At 52.2% G+C, this 18,148-nt stretch overlaps 8 protein-coding genes across 8 annotated transcripts; 6 read left to right on the forward strand and 2 right to left on the reverse strand.

Annotated features, from left to right (window-relative positions):
• Window positions 1-355: 355 nt before the first annotated feature.
• Window positions 356-3,712, forward strand: tmpL (putative NRPS-like enzyme; the record flags this gene model as incomplete). The annotated part of the gene is made up of 8 exons (XM_073719414.1): window positions 356-941; window positions 1,003-1,137; window positions 1,191-1,273; window positions 1,325-1,428; window positions 1,483-1,770; window positions 1,821-1,917; window positions 1,963-3,286; window positions 3,339-3,712. 8 exons carry the CDS (start codon window positions 356-358, stop codon window positions 3,710-3,712), a joined length of 2,991 nt encoding a protein of 996 aa, XP_073575269.1.
• A 189-nt stretch (window positions 3,713-3,901) lies between these two features.
• Window positions 3,902-6,188, forward strand: BJY04DRAFT_205265 (DUF3292 domain-containing protein; the record flags this gene model as incomplete). Its single annotated transcript, XM_073713576.1, has 5 exons — window positions 3,902-4,195; window positions 4,295-4,504; window positions 4,561-5,072; window positions 5,120-5,347; window positions 5,396-6,188. 5 exons carry the CDS (start codon window positions 3,902-3,904, stop codon window positions 6,186-6,188), a joined length of 2,037 nt encoding a protein of 678 aa, XP_073575270.1.
• Window positions 6,189-6,517: 329 nt separating this feature from the next.
• Window positions 6,518-7,459, forward strand: BJY04DRAFT_214255 (BTB/POZ domain-containing protein; the record flags this gene model as incomplete). The annotated part of the gene is made up of 2 exons (XM_073715167.1): window positions 6,518-6,748; window positions 6,803-7,459. 2 exons carry the CDS (start codon window positions 6,518-6,520, stop codon window positions 7,457-7,459), a joined length of 888 nt encoding a protein of 295 aa, XP_073575271.1.
• Window positions 7,460-8,211: 752 nt separating this feature from the next.
• On the forward strand, window positions 8,212-9,614 carry BJY04DRAFT_230992 (aldo/keto reductase; the record flags this gene model as incomplete). Its single annotated transcript, XM_073719415.1, has 5 exons — window positions 8,212-8,336; window positions 8,394-8,480; window positions 8,533-8,613; window positions 8,684-9,254; window positions 9,327-9,614. 5 exons carry the CDS (start codon window positions 8,212-8,214, stop codon window positions 9,612-9,614), a joined length of 1,152 nt encoding a protein of 383 aa, XP_073575272.1.
• A 159-nt stretch (window positions 9,615-9,773) lies between these two features.
• BJY04DRAFT_214257 (cellulase family protein) lies at window positions 9,774-11,048 on the reverse strand (the record flags this gene model as incomplete). The annotated part of the gene is made up of 1 exon (XM_073715168.1): window positions 9,774-11,048. The coding sequence occupies one exon, from the start codon at window positions 11,046-11,048 to the stop codon at window positions 9,774-9,776; it is 1,275 nt and encodes a 424-aa protein (XP_073575273.1).
• A 334-nt stretch (window positions 11,049-11,382) lies between these two features.
• Window positions 11,383-13,234, forward strand: BJY04DRAFT_214258 (uncharacterized protein; the record flags this gene model as incomplete). Its single annotated transcript, XM_073715169.1, has 7 exons — window positions 11,383-11,398; window positions 11,451-11,479; window positions 11,529-11,669; window positions 11,713-12,009; window positions 12,066-12,771; window positions 12,838-12,944; window positions 13,007-13,234. The coding sequence occupies 7 exons, from the start codon at window positions 11,383-11,385 to the stop codon at window positions 13,232-13,234; spliced, it is 1,524 nt and encodes a 507-aa protein (XP_073575274.1).
• A 498-nt stretch (window positions 13,235-13,732) lies between these two features.
• On the forward strand, window positions 13,733-14,834 carry BJY04DRAFT_214259 (phytanoyl-CoA dioxygenase family protein; the record flags this gene model as incomplete). Its single annotated transcript, XM_073715170.1, has 3 exons — window positions 13,733-14,599; window positions 14,651-14,743; window positions 14,796-14,834. 3 exons carry the CDS (start codon window positions 13,733-13,735, stop codon window positions 14,832-14,834), a joined length of 999 nt encoding a protein of 332 aa, XP_073575275.1.
• Window positions 14,835-15,231: 397 nt separating this feature from the next.
• On the reverse strand, window positions 15,232-17,092 carry BJY04DRAFT_230993 (sugar porter family MFS transporter; the record flags this gene model as incomplete). The annotated part of the gene is made up of 4 exons (XM_073719416.1): window positions 15,232-15,414; window positions 15,462-16,401; window positions 16,458-16,766; window positions 16,815-17,092. The coding sequence occupies 4 exons, from the start codon at window positions 17,090-17,092 to the stop codon at window positions 15,322-15,324; spliced, it is 1,620 nt and encodes a 539-aa protein (XP_073575276.1). The 3' UTR covers window positions 15,232-15,321.
• Window positions 17,093-18,148: the final 1,056 nt, after the last annotated feature.

Below are 18,148 nucleotides of genomic sequence, written 5' to 3' on the forward strand. Positions count from 1 at the left end.
ACTTTTGAAGGGAACCAACGCCTCCTGCCCTTGCTGACTGCAGCTCCACGCACACGTTCATCACACCCAAGACGCAAGGGACCTATTAGCGGACAGCAATTATTGCTTTTCTTTTTCTCGACGATCGCCGAGGTAGGATGACATGTCATGGCTAGCGGTAGGATCAGCAGTGTAAGGCGGCACATGAAGGAGGGTAGCAAGGGAATCGTGGACCGGGAAATCAAGGAAAGAGAGTGAGAGATGCGGCTCAGGTGAGAGCTGCGAGAGCTTTATAGGGAAAAGAAGACCCCTGCACCTTCCGTCTGCGAGGCTGCAGCCCGGCAGGATCGATCAGAACCAAAAGCCACAATCAATCATGTCTGTTCTTGCATCTAATTCTAACTCTCCTCGTGTATATCCCACCGACGACAACCTGTTCCGTCGGTTCGGGTTTGGGGTAAGGTCGAAGATTCCTTTTCAGACTGTTCATCAGGCATTCATACACCATGCCACGGAGGCGCCATCAGAGGTCGCGCTGCTGGATCTTTCCGCCGGTTCGGAGGAAGAGGTAACTTATGGTGAGCTCCTTCGGCAGTCACAGCTCGTCGCTGTGCAGCTGAAGCTGCAGGGGGTTCAACCAGGCAGCCGTGTCTTACTTCTGGGGAAAAGAAGCACGGAAATGGTGGCTGGTATACTGGGGATTCTTATGGCCGGGGCGCAATATATCCCGATGGACGGGGGTGTTGTCCCGGACCATACCCTACAGCATGCTATTGCGCAATCGACTGTCACAGTCGGACTGTGTGTGCGGCCATTTGACAAACGCCTTCGGTGCCTGAACAGTCTTACCTCGGTTCTTATCCTAGAGGATATCCTTCATGCCGATGGTTATGCATGCGACCAGAGCCAGCTTCTTTGTGAGGGGGCTGCAGAGGATGGGTGCTATGTGATATATACCTCCGGTTTGTGTGACCCTTGATACTCGTCTCATTTCTCAGCAATTAACGCGCCTTGTCGGCTCAGGAACCACCGGCGAACCCAAGGGCGTGGATGTCACACACAAAAATGTCACCAATATTCTGTGTCAGAAACCCGGAAACTTGGCTATATCACGCGGCTCTAAGGTTGGCCAGATGCTGTCAATTAGCTTTGACATGGGTAAGCCTGGATATATGCCCGCTGCTATATGATGCTGTCGCTGATGAAGATAGGCGCCTGGGAGTTGCTGGCAAGTCTGTGTAATGGCGGTACCCTAGTCCTGAGAGGATCCCACTGGACTGCCGCTTTAAAAAAGGTAGGTCAGCCTTTAGCAGCAATTATGTATTATTTGACACCTGTGGATTAGATTGACACCTTGATATGCACACCGAGCGTTCTCACCAGGTTTAATCCTGAGGATTTTCCGAACATTCGATGCGTGGCTACAGCCGGTGAGCCCTGTACCCAAGGGTAAGCTGCAAATAGCCTGGTAATCAGAAAGATAATACTAAAATACGAGAGCAGCCTCGCAGATAGGTGGGCAGCATCTGGAGCGGCTTTCTACAACTGCTGCGGACCGACCGAAATCACAATAATCAACACCATGCACAAGCATACCGCTGGTCAAACCCTCACTATCGGCAGGCCCACTCCAAACAACAATGTCTATATCTTGGACGACCACAAGTCACCTTGTCAGTTTGGAGAAGTTGGTAGAATCTGGGCGGGTGGTGCGGGCATCACCAGGGGGTATGTCGGGCAGCCAGACAAAACTGCGGAGCGATACCATTATGATCAGTTCGTCGATGATGGGTAAGTTGTTTCCTGGAGTGTATACCACTTTTGACCAATTCCGTCTCTAGAAAGTCGATGATGTATAGCACCGGGGATCTTGCACGGTGGCTTCCTGATGGGAGCCTGGAGACATTTGGCCGAGATGATGATCAGGTCAAGCTTAAGGTGAGTTGCTTTACACTATTTCCATTCACTAGCTTACAATGCCAGGGCTTTCGTGTTGAGCTTGACGGTGTCAGTGCTTGCTTAGCCTCCTGTCCCGGCGTGCAACAAGCGACAGCCCTCATAGTTGGCGGGGATCTGACTGGTTTTCTGACGCCAAAGACGTGCGATATTGCGGCAGTAAAAGAAAGTCTCGGGGTCAAGTTGCCATACTATGCAATACCCTCAAAGTGGCATACGTCAGATGCTTTCCCTCTGACTTCGAATGGCAAACTCGACAAGCGCGCTCTGGTCCACGAGATTGAGGAGAGCAAGGCGCCGCAGACAGACAACTATGCAGTCGACGCTGAAAAGAAGGAAGTGCGTCTGAGTGCAGTGTCAACACCTTCTTCGAACTCCTGGTCGTCCTTGCACAAGGAACCACTTCCGGTACCAGAGAAAAAGCTAGGAAAGCCATGGCGTGGTCTCAGACATCGTATTTTCATTGTCTACCGCACCATATTTTCGCTGGTCTGGCTGGCGAATATTGCCATCCTGATATGCTTCGTCTTGCTTCCTGTTGACCGCCAGCATATCTCGACGATTGCCTTTGCGAATCTCACTCTGGCAATTTTGGTCAGACAAGACGTTGTGATTAATATCTTGTATACCATTTGCTGCTCGGTCCCAAAGTCGTGGCCGTTTGAGATTCGTCGACGATGTGCAAAGATCTATCATCTTGGAGGAGTTCATTCGGGGGCTGCTGTGATGGCAGTCTGTTGGTATACAGCTGCCATCTGCTACAACATCAACTCCTTCGTGACCCACAATTCGGCGTCGACAAGACCATCAGTCGTCACACTCACACTCTCAATACTGGCTTTGAGCCTTCTCGTTGGAATGATAGTGATGGCGTACCCCTCCATTCGCAGGAAGCACCATAATCTCTTCGAGCGCACCCACCGGTTTGCAGGCTGGACAGCCCTAGCCATCATCTGGGGCCAGACTATGTCTTCCATCCGAGACCAGAGCACAGTTGCAAGACCGGTTGGAAATGTAGCTATACAGACACCAAGCTTCTGGATGCTCATTGTAATCACGCTTAGCATCGCTAGTTCCTGGTTCTTCCTCCGCAAAATTCCCGTGGATGCTGAGGTCCTCTCTAACCATGCCGTCCGTCTGCACTTCGACTATACGGTGCCTGTAAATGGAACTTTCACTCGACTGTCGGAGCGACCGCTTATTGAATGGCACTCGTTTGCGACCGTGCCAGCTCCGAGGGCCGAGAATGGGCGACTCAAGGGGTACTCGCTTGTTGTTTCTCGGGCTGGTGACTGGACTGGGAGGAGGATCTCAAAGCCACCTACGAAAATTTGGGTCCGGGGGCTTCCCAGTAAGTTCTGTTCCCTATTCTCTTTTGACCCTTGTACTAAGCATGAAACTAGCATGCGGTGTGATGCGAATCGCAACGCTCTTCAATCGCTTGGTCCTTGTTGCTACCGGCTCCGGAATCGGACCACTGCTCGGCCACATTCAAGATCCTACATGTCCGTTTAGACTCGTCTGGTCGACCCCCAATCCAACGGAGACATTCGGCAAAGACATTGTTGACGCGGTGTATAACGCGGACCCCGAGGCGATCGTTCACGACACCAAGAAGCAAGGCCGACCGGACTTGGTGAAGCTCACATGGAATGCAGTGCAGGCATTTGGAGCAGAGGGAGTGATCATCATCTCGAACCAGAAGATCACGCAGAAAGTGGTGTATGGGATGGAGACGAGGGGAGTGGCTGCATACGGCGCCATCTGGGATAGTTAGTTAGTTAGAGAAATATGACTAAGCTATGCAGGTGCACAAATGATGACGTCGCTATAGCATAGTTCGAGATCGATCGATCGACCAAGATGGAATGATGTAAACGTTGCCCAGTCTTCTGCTCATCTATCGCTTTGATCATGATCGTGATCTTTATCTGAAACCTCATCTCACTCACATCAAGGTCTCATTATGTCAGACGTCCCCGACTCCCTCCTCCAAAACACCGCCAAGCGCGAGGAAGTAGAGCAAGCATTCACCGGCAAGAAGCAGATCGCTGGGAAAACCGGCGCAACCGATAGTCACATTCTTTCCCAGCTTAAGCCAGCCCACGATGAGCCCAAGGGATTAGCGCACAAGGCTGGCGAAATCGACCACGAACATGTCTCCGACATAGGCTGGGGGAAGACTGATATCATTGCTGAGAGGATTGTCCCGGGGCTTTCGAATGAGGATTTGTTCTTGCTGATTCGACGGTTCAATAAGGTAGGAGTTTCATTTATTCTCACTATTTACTGGTGATGTTGGTGGTGGGATGACGAATATGGCTGGGGAAAGGTGAGCGCTAACCTGTGGCATATCTAGCAAATCTACAACGTCAAGGCCGTGGAAGGCACGCCATTGCAGGGTCTCGATCTGATTCGCGCGGAAGATGACCACTTCTCACCGGATAAGCTACGCGCAACGTTGGAGAGGTTCTACACGACTATCGTTATTGGTCTTACAGCGTTTGTGAAGCATATTGCTCGATTGCGCTCGTGGAGAGAGCCCCGACGGACGGGATATTTCTGCGCGGTTTGAACCCTGTCGGAGGTCTAGAGGAGACATTGTAGTACTGATGCTCTTAATAGGTTTACTTCACAGCATGGATTCTTGATCTTATAGTGCCAACGCTGATTACCACCCTCCTCGTCTTAACCCTCCACCCGCCCTCCCGATCCATCATGTTCCCTCCGGCCCCCATCGCCCTCGTCGATACAGCCACCGGCGGCGTACAGAAACCTAAAGCTGGCGTTCTTGGTTCCCACGATAGTATGACCGGTGCGCCGGAGAAATACAAGGGTGAAGCCGCAGAGCAGGAGGCCAGTAACTTGATATCGAGTGTCGCAACGGTAGCAGTCGGTAGTGCGGCTGGTAAACATGACCAAGGCACACCAGATAGCGCGCCAATGGAGGACTCAGTCCCTGATGCGATGGATATTGCGTCGAAGACGGCGGACGCGCAGGCTGCGGCTGGTGGCGAGGTCCCGGCTGACTCGCATGATAAGACGAGGGAGCCGATGAAGCAGACTGTGCTTAACGGCGCGGATCAGGCGATGAGGGTTATGGCGGATGTCATTGACACTTACGAGCGGTTTGGGAAGTGAGTACCTCCCTACATATTTTCCAGCAGGTTACTGACAGGAATAGTGCGCTGTCGCCTACACATCCATTCTCGATGATGACGCCGCGGTTACGAATCGCAGGTGTTTTGGCAGGTGGCCTTTTGGTATCATTTGTTACATCAAGCTATGTGTTCATGAAGATGACCACTCTCTTTGTCGGACTTGGGTTCTTCGGTGATCCGATCATCATGCAAGGCATTCACTACCTGAACCAGAACTACCCACACTGGAAGGAGCTCTCACAATTGCAAAAGTATATCCGTCAGCACCTCTTAAATGACATCTCGCTAACTCTCTCCAGCTCCCTCCTCAAGGGCGTTCCTACAAACGCACAGCTAACACTAACCCTCCTCCGCATTGGCGAAGCCAACTCCGCCCCTCTCCCACCACCCCCCTCCGGCTCTCTCGACAAAGCGCCCTCCCGCCCGGCATCCCTCAACCACGACGACCTCACCCTCGGAGCAACGGACGCAGAAATCGACATAGCCGCAGCCGCAGAACCCAAACTCCCCAAGACCGAAGCCGAAAAAGAACGCGACGGCGAGAAACCCAAGAAGACAGTCGGCTCCCGCATCCTCGGTTTCTTCCGCGGGACTACTGCAGCAGGCATCGAGAGCAAACTTGCCGTTTCCCGCGCCAGAGCACAGGCTGGCTCCGCACACGCGAAGAACCAAAAGGGCGTCTTGCAGAGAAAGGGCCTTCAGATCACTCCCTCCGGACCCGTGCAATTCGATGCGCGGTATCGCGGACATCGTGGCGCGGTGGTCATCGACTCATCCAAGCAGCCGCCATTGCTCTATTTCACGACCGAACCAGTCCCTCACGAGGGTGATTTCAGTATGGAGGCTAACAAGAAGAGCGTCTACTTTACGATTCCTGTGAGTGAAGTTCGGGAGTTGAGGAAGATTGGTGGTATGGGGTGGAAGGGGAAGCTTGTTACCGGGTGGGCGGTTGGTGGGAAGGAGGTTGTGGATGGGATGATTATTTCTGGTCGAGAGCCGGATGAGACGTTCCAATTGACGGCTATGAGTAAGAGAGATGAGCTGTTTAATCGGCTTGTTGCGATTGATGGACAGGTTTGGAATAGCTTTTGACTTTAGTGGATGTTTGCTGAGGTTTTGCAGGTTTGGAAATAGGGTGGACTGTGATGGATTTGATCTAGCGGGTGTGTTCAATTCTGCAGCATTGTTTTACCACCTCAATTGAATCGTCCAAGCGTATGTTCTGTCTGAAGTTCTTGGTGTTGCATGCGTGGTTTCCTAGAGGGCAGCTGCCACCCAGTCCCGTCCTTCCCTTTCGGAGACCACAGCGCGCGACATTTGTCAATCTTCCAGCAAGACAGTTTCTCTCAGTGACCTCTGTAGTCTCCAAACTACGCTCGTTTAGTTCATATACTACTACCTCGCTAGATACTTCTATCGTTATGAGCTTATCCGTGACTCCGCCCCGGCCAAAGCTGCCATACCGAGCGTTTTCAGCATCCAACACAAGCGCCGGTAGGGTGAGACGGGTCATGAACGAGGAGAGATACACCAAAGAGATTTCGCCAGACTTGGTCGTCATATGCCAAGGGTTCATTTTTAAGCTCCATCGGAACGTCGTCTGTCACCAATCGCGTTTCTTCCACGCGGCAATCTACAACCATGAATTCAGGGTAAGCGCATTATATCTGTACCGCAAATGTTCCATTGCTGACGCTACGAAACAGGAATACAGGACCCAGACCATCGATCTCGAAACCGACGACCTCGCCACAATGGAACGCATCTTTTCCTACCTCTACACCGAAGACTACAAAGACAACGGACACATAAAGGACATCTCTAGAAACATCCGCGCAATCGAGCTCGGCCAGACAATCGCCAACGACCACGCACCTCGGCACGCCCCCTTCAATAACATCATGGTCTTTATCACCGCCGACAGGTTCCAGATCCCGCGCCTGGTAGTGCACGCCGCGAATAAATTTCGCCAATGGTGTACAGAAAACTGGGCGTCTGATGCCTTCGTCGAAGCAGTCCAGCAGGCTATGATTATCGTTCCCACCCATCTGACTCTCCTGTTCTATATCATTGCGGAAACCATACAGAAGAACCTGACTGCGCTAGGAGGTAGCGGACGGCTACGTGACCTGATTGGACCCCACCCTGGTCTTGGGGTTGTGGTTCTTGAACGCTACGTGAAGCAGGAGAAATTGAGACAAGCGGAGAGGAATACTATTGTCGCTTCGATTACGAACAGGGCAAGACGGATGACCAACTGTTCTAATCAAGGTTGCCGTGCGCCGTTGGATGTGAGATTGGATCAGGATGATTATGAGCTTCGGACTGTGAGGTGTGCGCATTGTAAGGTGCGGCAGTGGTAGACGGTGATACCCGGCTGACCTTTGTCATAACTGCGCGTCGACTGATGGAATATGTGCATGATGCCCTCTTATGGTGTAATATGTATGGTTGTACAGACTCAGATGGATCATTTGGCGCTCTTCCTTTGTTTTGTATCTTTAGCTTACCGTAGCATATAACTCACCTAGCGTTTCAGTTGGCCTTGAGTTTTGTTGAATTATCGTCTACTAGTGCCTACTGCAGCGTACCTCCATCATACCGACTTACATCATTATCTCCTCACTGTCAGCAGCTGGCGTTAAATCCAGTTTAACTCCGGTTCTCCACTGTAAGCATTTAATCTGCCCCAGTCTACTTGCGCCAATCACCCGTCGATATCCATAATTAAGCTCCTACTGACCATGCACTGCGCTTACGATGATGTCCCTATAGGAGCTCCGTGGTGACCTTTCCTGACTTTAACCTCGGATGTGCAGTGCGTGGCCGATTATCGAGCTTGAATTCCTGGCTCCAGCATAGTGATTGTGGAAGTTCGGAGCTTTATCAGTGGCACAAGGGTCTTCTCCACAATAAAGAATCTAGGCAGTGTGGACATGTCGCCCCATATCTATCGTCATAACGGCGATAACACCTTGGGGATTCTCCAGTAGTGTCAGCATTGTCTCCCAGGGTTCCTCCGCCCTGATCCGGTTGCTACCTATATAGAGTCCCGTTTCCCGCAGAGAGTTTCACAGCACATTCAATAATTAGTACATTCTATCTATCCAACAAAATGTCTGCCTTTCAGCCTGCCCCGAAGCCAGCAACCCGTCTGGGTTACCACCGCGTCTTGGCCCCTTCGGCTGGTGTCAAGGTCTCGCCGCTATGTCTTGGTGCTATGAACTTTGGTGATTCTTGGTACGAACTCCTTCTCGAACCTTGACTATCCGTTGCTGACCAGGCTTGTGCTTCCAGGAAGGATTTCATGGGCGAGTGTAGCAAGGAGCAGTCCTTTGCTGTCCTCGATGCTTTCTACAAGGCCGGTGGTAACTTCATCGATACGTATGTTATACTTAACCACGGTCTGTCTCAAATCACTAATCAGCATTGACAGTGCCAACAACTACCAAGAAGAAGAAAGCGAAACCTGGATCGGCGAGTGGATGAAATCGCGCGGAAACCGCGACCAGCTTGTGTACGCACCTCTTGAAGTCTCCCCTCTCCCTAACCTAATCGACCATCCTAACAAAAGCCCCTCTATAAAGACTAGCGACCAAATTCACAACCGGCTACCGCAACACCAAGCGCTCCCAAGAACCCCTCCAATCCAACTTCGTCGGCAACTCCTCCAAATCCCTACACCTCTCCGTCGCGGCCTCCCTCAAGAAACTCCAAACCGACTACATCGACCTCCTCTACCTGCACTGGTGGGACTTCACCACCTCCGTCGAAGAAGTCATGCACAGCCTCAACGCCCTCGTCCTCTCCGGCAAGGTCCTCTACCTCGGTGTCTCCGACACCCCCGCCTGGGTCGTCGTCAAGGCAAACGACTACGCGCGGGCTCACGGGCTCCGTCCGTTCTCCGTTTATCAAGGAAAGTGGAATGCCGGGTACAGGGATATGGAGCGGGAGGTTGTCCCCATGTGTCGGGATCAGGGGATGGCGATTGCGCCGTGGGCACCGCTTGGTGGCGGCAAGTTCAAGACGAAGGAGGCGCGGGAGGCGCAGGGTGGGGATTCGAGTAAGAGGGGGTCGCAGCTGAGTGAGCAGGATGTGAAGATCAGTGAGGCGTTGGAGAAGGTTGCGGGACGGAAGGGGGCGACGTTGCATGCTGTGGTATGTTTGATATTCACCTATGCTGCAATCAGTTGGCAGCTATTGGGTACAATGCTAATGATCTATATGCAGGCTCTCGCGTACGTGATGCACAAGACCCCCAATGTCTTTCCAATTATCGGACAGCGCAAGGTCGAGCATCTCCAGGCGAATATCGAGGCCCTTGGCATCTCGCTGTCGGATGAGGATCTCGATGAAATTGATGGTGCCGCGGACTTTGATATTGGGTTCCCGATGAACTTCATCTTCCCGCAGTATTCGTCGAGGAATAATGCGTCGAATGTTTTCCTCACATCGGTGACTGCGCATATTGATGCGCCTCCGCAGCCCGGTGCTGTGCGGCCGAGACAGGATGTCTAAGCCGGCTACGTTATGCAATCAGTTACGAGAATTGGTGATTGAGCATTTAGTCGAGGGAGCAATATGAATATCGATGTTCATATATACATTCAATACATGTGATAATCCTTAAAGTAGAACTATATCTGTGATACTGTCTAGCATCAATGTTATGTAATATCACAGCAACGTCCCCTGAATCAACGGAATCTGATACTCATTCAAGACAGTATGATTCCGCCAATCACTCCAGTCATGGTTTAGGATAGCCCACCAGTCATCATGGTCCGCTACGCCCTCGCGCATGTAGTAAGACCCCCCAAGCGTCCACTCGAAATGCCCAATCGGTCCTTCAATGCGACTCGCGTCCGACAGACGGTTATCACCAGTAAGGAAATCCTTCAAGCACGAAGCATACACGTCCTGATAATCAGTCCCGTTCTGCGCGAATCCAAACTCAGTGAGAATGACCGGCGCGATGTTGCGCGCTGTTGTTCCGGGCGAAGTATCAAGGGCGTTGAAGCCGCGCTTGTAGAGCTCCGATTGGAAGAACGTGCAGTTCGTCATCCAATTATCGTACGTGTGCAGTTCAAAGACAATTTTATCTGCGTAGGTAAAGTCGCTTAGGTTGAAGACTCGCTTGTCTTCTGGTGGACTAATGGGATCGCCGGCGGTGATGGGGTTCAGCTCATGGTCGTAATTCAGACCCGAGATGACGACCAGAGCGTCCGGTGCGGCTGCATTTACGATGTTCGCTGCGTCAATCATCTCGTCATACCATAGCGACCAGCCATATGTGTCGTTCGCGGGACTGTTGACGATACGGAGCTCATTGCGCAGAGAGAAAGCAGTTGCCGCTGGCCACTTCGCGGAAGCATATTTGGCCATGTATTCTAGACTGCGCTTCCACTTGGCGACGTCGAAGTATGTATCTCCAAACCAGCCGTTGCCGTCGTCCGCACTGCAACACCAGACTGCTTTTGAAACGTGGTTGTTGACAAGCAAGTGCAGCTCTTGCCTGTGGAGTTCGGCGGCGATGCCATCCCATACCTGGAGCCTTGTCGTGTTCTCGGTGAATTCTGGGTTGTGCTTGAGGATTTGGGCCACGATTTCTGGTGCAAGTTCGGGTCCTAGGACTTTATGCATTGTATCCTTGATGGCTACGTCACCGCCGTTGTCGAGGATGTCGTCGACCATCTCGGTGGCCCAGCCCATGCGGACAGAGTTGAAGTCAAGGGACTTGATCTTTGTCACGATGTCGACGATGGAAGAGTACTGAAGGCCTTCGGGAATCATGGTCTCGCCTTCGCCAGGCCAGTTGATGCCGACGTAGTTGAAGGGGGATCCGTCGAGGCTGATGATGTGCTTGCCTTCGGTGTGGAAGGGGCCTTGAGGCCATGGGGTGCAGTGACCTGCAGCTGCCAGCAAGGCGAATAATACTCCATGAACAAACATTTTGGAAGAATGAATAGTAAAGCATGAAAAGTGGCATCATCGTCGTCCATGGTGTGTATCTATATGTTTTCCTGCAGTATACACCGGCTACTAGACAGTACAGCTGCCCCGGCTTCCCCGTTACCCCAAATTCCAAGTAACTACCCCACAATACTTGTTCCAACTAATGCAAGTCGCTTATGCCCAACCGCAGTACAGTTTGTGTTTAAATAGGCAGTCTATTTCCGCTCCCCCGCATATTCCCCGTGTCCTCTCCAGGTTGTCTTATCCCGCTCCCTCTCCCGCTTTCCTGCCTCCGCCAGATCGAACTCAACAACTTACAGGGGTGCTCGGAATGCCGTCCCAATCAAGTGCCTGGTTAGTCCCTGTCATGCTTCCATGCACGTAGCTAATACATTGTAGCGACAAGTGCCGAAGACTACACCGGAAATGTACGTCACGAGCGGCCGCCTTATCAATATACTTGCTTATACTGTCTAGGTGACTTGGTGCGCCCTCAATGCGGTCTTTGTCGGAGGACAGGGCAGGAATGTCGAAAGTCAGCCAAGAAACTGCGATTCAAGCGGGTCATACAACATGGTGAGCCCGCTAGTCCAAGCCCGCAAACGATATCAGGAACGAGTAGGCCGCATTCCAGCTGTTCCTTGCAGTTCACTAACGGTAGATAGTCCGCTATGTTGACGAAACAGACCGCACCATTCGGATACACCGTCCCCGCCGCCCATCACCGGTAATATCTCCAACGCCCTCGTCAAATTACGATGCGGGGGAACAATCTCCATCCCCAATCGCGTGCCAGCCCACGCCGGTAGTTACGGATGAGTCGGTACCGCTACCCCCAGAGACGGAGCTTCATTCCTCCCGCGAAACACCCCGGACGCCGCAGATCCGCTGCTGGCCATTCCAGGAACCCACCGAAGTCCTGCTCTTCCAGCACTTCACCCAGAACCTATCATCCTTCGTAAGTGCCCCTAACAAACCCCCGTCAGTATTCTATCTCACTAATAATGCCCCCAGTTCGACCTCTGCGACCCAGACCACCACTTCGCAACCCAAGTCCCCACCCGCGCACGCCTCTACCCCCCACTCATGGACGCAATCCTCGCCCTATCAGCCCGCCACATGAGTCTAATCGGCAAACAAGTCGACACCCTCCTCGCAAGCAACTACTACCAGCGCTGTCTAAGTATTCTGATCCCCGAACTCGACAGAGTCCACCAAGACCGCATCGACGACCTCCTCGCAGCAACAATCATCCTCCGCCTGCACGAAGAACTTGACGGGCCCTTCTCAGGCCTGGAAACATACCGCCATAGCATCGGCACTCGTGCTTTACTGCAGAACCAAGCTTCTCAAGTCTCGAATGTCTCTAGTCTCCGGCGCGCAGCAGCCTGGGCTGGTGTCCGGCAGGAGATCTACGCTTCTATCAAGCGGCATAAACCACCGGCTATCAAGGCCTCGGCGGAGATGCTCGAGCATTTGAGAGCATCGTCGCAGGATGGGGCGTGGGCGGATACGGCTGTTAGCCATTGTCTCGATGTTCTAGATTTCTGTTTTGGGGAGAGCAGCATGAATGAGGATCTTTATGATCGGTTGGTCTTGAGTGTTTCGCAGTGGGAGATGGATCGACCGGCGAGTTATGATCCACTTTGTTTCTATAGGAGGGATGAAACTGAAGCAGAGGGTGAGGGATGGGATATAAGATTTCTAGCGAACTGGCATGGTCTGCACCCTCAACCACCCAACTTTCTGCACCTGCGTAGGCCTCCAGACTAACAAGTTCTGGCAGCGATCACATGGGCCTATCGCTCTCTCGCTCGCATTCTTCTCGCCATCCATAACCCCCGGCAGCCGCGTGTCGGGTTGAATCGGATATCTGCTTGGAAGGAAGTTCTGGTATCACCACCTGTATCCTCTCTGTCCCCGCGCTTACCCTGCTGATCCGTACAATCTTTCAGAGAGAAGTCCACTCGACAATAAAACTGCTCTGCTCCATCGCGCAATGCCGACCCACGATCCCCGGCCCTTCACTGATCGCGTGTATGGCCGTGTGGCTTGCAGGGGACATGGTCGAGGACCCGCGCGAGCGGAAACGTGTGTTGGAGCTGTTAGATTCAACGGAGAAGGTGCATGGCTGGCCGACTCAGGATATTCGGACGGAGCTGGTGGGGCTTTGGGAGAGTTAAAATTGAGATAATGCACTCGGCGTATGCCAAGCTATCTTCGTAGGGAGATAATGTAGTTTCGTCATGTTCAAGCTATTGGTAGACGACTGTATGTACTATGCAGTGCCTAGGTGTAGATCCGCAAGATCCGCTCGGGGGTGTCGGTGCCGAAGACGCATGCACGCCAAGTCAGCATCTCCACATTGCTTGGGAATCCTGAGCGGGGTGATGTGATTCTACTTGGGGTAATATCGGTCCGCTGTAGGGCAGCCGAGGATAGGTCTTGGGGGCGGACTGTTTTGACCATGTTGGGATATGCCATGCAGCTTGGATCAGCAGGGGTGAGGGGTATGACAGAAGCGACTCGACCCCATTCTCAACCGGATATCTACTCTACTTAACAATCACGGCCGCAGCGGACAGGCAGTCTCAAAGAACAGCTCCGATCGCAGCAGCTACACCACTACCACCCGCAAGAACCAGCAGCACCCTCTATCAAACCAAGAATACTAGCCCACCATGCCCTCCGCAACCCTTCCCACCCCAGAAACCGACCTCCAAGAAAAGAATTTCTACGTCAACGACGGCCTTCTCCCACCTGAATCCATCGGCCTGCTTGAACCAGCCACCCTCGACACCCCCTTAGAGGAAATGCAACGCCGCTACCACGAAGACGGCTACCTCCTCGTCAAAAACGTCCTCCCACGCGAAGACGTCCTCCGCGTCCGACGGAAATACTTCGAGATGCTCGCGCCCACAAACTGCCTCGCCCCCGGCTCAGACCCCGTCTCGGGAATCTTCGACACAACGCAGAACCGCTTCAATTTCCCCGGCGTCGGCGCCGGACCCCCAGACTACACAGGGTCAGACCCAGAAGTCGCGGAGCTATTCAACGATCTCGCCTTAAAGGCACACCATCAGGACTGGTACAAGGAGGATCTCTGCCACCACCCCGCCATCCGGGCCTTTGTTGCAAAACTTACAGGCTGGGGCGACAATACACTGAGTATCCGCCGGACATTGCTGCGTAATAACATGCCCCAGAATACCGCGATCGGGGTGCACTATGATCAGATCTTCCTGCGGCATGGCGAGGATACCTTTGTTACGGCTTGGGTGCCGATAGGCGACATCAGCATTGAAGGCGGGGGGCTGATTTATCTTGAAAAGGGCCATGATATTGGCAAGCAGACCGAAGAGGAGTTTATGAAACGGGCGAAAGAGGCGGGAATGAGCGATGAGCAGGTGAAGAGTGCGTATAATGCTAATATGTTGAGTGGGGGGTTGCTGGATGTGGGACCGGCGCGGTATGCGAAGAAGTATGGGAGGCGGTGGTTGTTGACGGGGTATGAGGCTGGGGATGTGGTTTTTCATAATCCTTATGCGGTGAGTTGGATTTCTAGAGGGTCTTTCTTGACTTCTGTTGATTTGGTGCAGATTCATGCGTCGTGCATTAACCATGACCCGGAGAATGTTATCCGCTTGGGGACGGATCTGCGGTATGTTGATTCGAGTCGGCCTTGGGATACTGTAAGTACAGCGAATCATGTATCTGGGAAGAGGTTGACTGACACTCTTCTAGCGGTGGTCGAATATCCTCAAGCCTGGCGATGGTCTGTGAGGGGTTTCTGGTTAGCACTTTGCTCGGGTCACCCATCTTAGCTTTCAATTCTTCATAATACTAGTAGTAGCTACAGTTGACTATTGCGAATGAGTCTAATACGTCTCTACATTTTGGAAGCCAGCAAGCTTGACTTGTATGGAATCAGTCGTGTCGCTCAGTCAGGGTGAGATAGGCTAAGCGCCATGTAGTCACGTAGGCTGCAATGTAGCCAGAAGGTGTCGAGTACATTGGTGATGATTCTCTTCTGACTCTATGGCTGTCCATTGGTGCTGTTATCATACCTGCTATCACACAGCCAGAGCATTGATACACTTGAAACTCCGACGTTTGCAGCAATAGACTGTCAAAGACTATACCACTATTCCATATAACTACAACTCAAACAGCAAAAATTCCTCCCTCTAATGGATGTCCCACCTCACACTGAACCGTACATTCTTTCAATCCCGATCAGCTCCGTTAGAGCCCAATCATCTGTAGCAACCTAAGCCGCCTCAGCATGGTTAGCCCCAACGGTATTCAAAAACGTCTCTGTATTCCTCTCCTCCAAACTCTTCTTGACCGGATTCTTTGCTTCCTAGTAGAAATCAGTAAACGGCTCCTTTTCGAGCAACGATGACTTACAAAGATCTCATCCATCTCCTCCAACGTCCGGTCCTTAGTCTCAGGGAAGAAGAAGTAGATGAAAACGCCCTCAAAGATATCCCAGAACACAAAGAAAAGATAGAAATAGTATCCTATATCGGCAAATGCCGGACCAGATGAGTACTGAATCACCACGGAACTCGCTGCAGACGCCAGATTCCCTACTGCGGTGCCCTTGGCTCTTGTCGTTGTGGTTAGTGTCTCGACGATATACATCGCCTGCAGTGGCGTCCATCCGAAGGAGAAGATAGCTCCGAAGAGGAAAACGAATACGATTGTCCCGTATGCCGCCTGGGAGTCGCCCTCGATAGCTGCCTTGGAGGTACCTGTAATAACAGCGAAGCAGATCGAGCAGGCGAAGATGGATCCGATGAGGATCGGTCGACGACCGAGTTTGTCGACGTACTGTGCACCGATAATGGCTGCAATAAAGCAAATCACTGGATTCAGACCGTTGATGAGCAACTGTGTCTCTTGAGATGTGATCCCCGCGTTCTCAATCATGACAGGTAGGTAGTAACCAGTAACGCTATTCCCGCTGAGCTGCCCGAAGCAGGCCATTCCAAGCACGCAGACAAGTCTGCGTCGCGCAGAGTGGGTGCTGATGAGTTCTTTGTAGTCCCACCATTTCTTATCCGAGGCGTCTTGCCGGATGGTGCGCTGCATCTCGACCATCTGCAGGACGACGATTGGATGGGTGTCGGAGCCTTCGCCGTGGTACCTTGCTAGAACTGCGCGGGCTTCTTCGGTCTTGCCGTGGGCGATGAGCCAGCGAGGGGATTCAGGGATGAACCAGACTCCGACTCCGACGATTACAGAGGAGCAGAGTTGCAGCCAGATGGGGATGCGGAAGGCATAGGGGTTATTCCAGCGGGCGCAGCCGTAGATTGTCCAGCTTGCTACGATGGAGCCAAGCCACCTTGATTTTACTGGTCAGTGATACTTATGAAGGAAATGGTTGACGTTGTAACTCACCACATGCAGTTATACAATCCAGTCTGAATCCCACGAAACTTTGGGTGCGCCATCTCACTGACGTAGGTCGGCGCACTGACGGCACAGAAGCTGACCCCGAACCCCAAGATAAAACGACCGCCAATGAACATCTCGATGTTATGCGCAGGGGCTTGGATGCAAGTACCGAAAATGATGAGAAGAGCACCAGCAAACATGCCCGCGCGTCGACCAAGGTAATCATTGATCGGTCCGGTGAAGGGGATAGCAGCGACAGAACCGATGTTGTAGACGGCCATGATAAATCCTACTTGTGAACCTGTCGTGCCCCTGATGTTTGATCAGCTATATACGTAGCTCACAAAGACGAAGACGTACGTCTTGAAGGTATCCTGGTAAGAGTCCATGGCGTTCAGTCCACCCATCAACGAGCCATCGTAGCCGTTCAGACATCCGCAGAAGTAAGAGATGAGCAAGCATCCGTAGAGCCGGAACATGCTCTTTGTCCAAGGACTGCATCGTATCTCTGCCACTTGCTCGGCGACATACAGCAGCTCTTCGGTATTACCGACGACTTCGAGGTGAGAAGCTCCCAGATGGTTTTTAGCTTTCTGGGGCTCCTCGACCTCTTCAGTCTTTGACTTGGTTGAGCTCATTGTAGCAATAATGAATAGGTAGCAGAAACAATTGTCAACGTATTGGAGAAGTGCAATACGATCAGCGGAATTAGAGCGGTATATAACAAAAGTTGGAGACAGGGCAGATTCACGCTATACCGATGTTCCAGTATTAAGGCCGTGCGGGGCCCCATGGAGGAATGTACGGAACTGGTCTCTGACAAGTCCAAAAATGTAAGTTTTGATCAGATCTTGCGTGCTTTCCAAGGGGAAGGGCCTGGCGTGCCTGGCGCGGACATACATTTCCTAATGCGGAGGGCCCACTTCCCCAGAATCTATTTGCCGGGAGTCAATGCCATGCTCGGTGGAGATGCGCCCGAAGTGACTCTTGGTCCCTCGAGTCTCGGTTCCAAGTGGTAGCTGTCGTCATGTACACGGGTAATGGCGGCTCTTTCGGTGGCTTTCCAGACTGCAGGACCCCAGAACCATGCAACCTAAGTAGTTTTCTACCATGAGTCGACTGTAGCCTTTCATACCCAGCTGCTGGAATAGGAGCATTGAGAAAAGGTTGCACTCAGTTGCCACGTGGCGCCCATGTATGTCCATGTGGCAGGCATGTGGTATGGCGTATAAGGTTGACTTCCACCCTCGTGGCAATTTAGTACTTACCTTGTACCCCTGACCTGCCTTTACCGTTGTGTATGAATAGAGGGATTCACTTCATGCGATCTCGAGGCAATGTGTTGAATACTCTCATGATGGTCGGTCTTGACAGACAATCTCTATAAACTTTCTCAAATTGTTCTCGCTTCAATCTTTACCCATGCTTCAGTGGTAATCTTCGATGTAGGGTACAAGGCCGAGGCTCCGGGGCGAAAGAGAGAATCGTGCGATCCCCGCACAATCTGCAAAGCTATCCAGTGATGCAAGGAACAGTTGGAGAGACCCCAGAGTGAGCCCTCGGCGGGCCAAGATTGCCTAATGAGGAAGACCTGGGGTAGAACTTCAGATTGCAGACTGCAAGCTCGTATTGGGTGAGCATGGCTCTCCACAACGAGTCTAATTGCCGGCCCTTCTCTTGGCTGCAGCCATCAT

This window comes from Aspergillus karnatakaensis (genome assembly GCF_047715665.1).
Source record: "Aspergillus karnatakaensis strain CBS 102800 unplaced genomic scaffold BJY04scaffold_6, whole genome shotgun sequence".
NCBI lineage: Eukaryota > Fungi > Ascomycota > Eurotiomycetes > Eurotiales > Aspergillaceae > Aspergillus > Aspergillus karnatakaensis.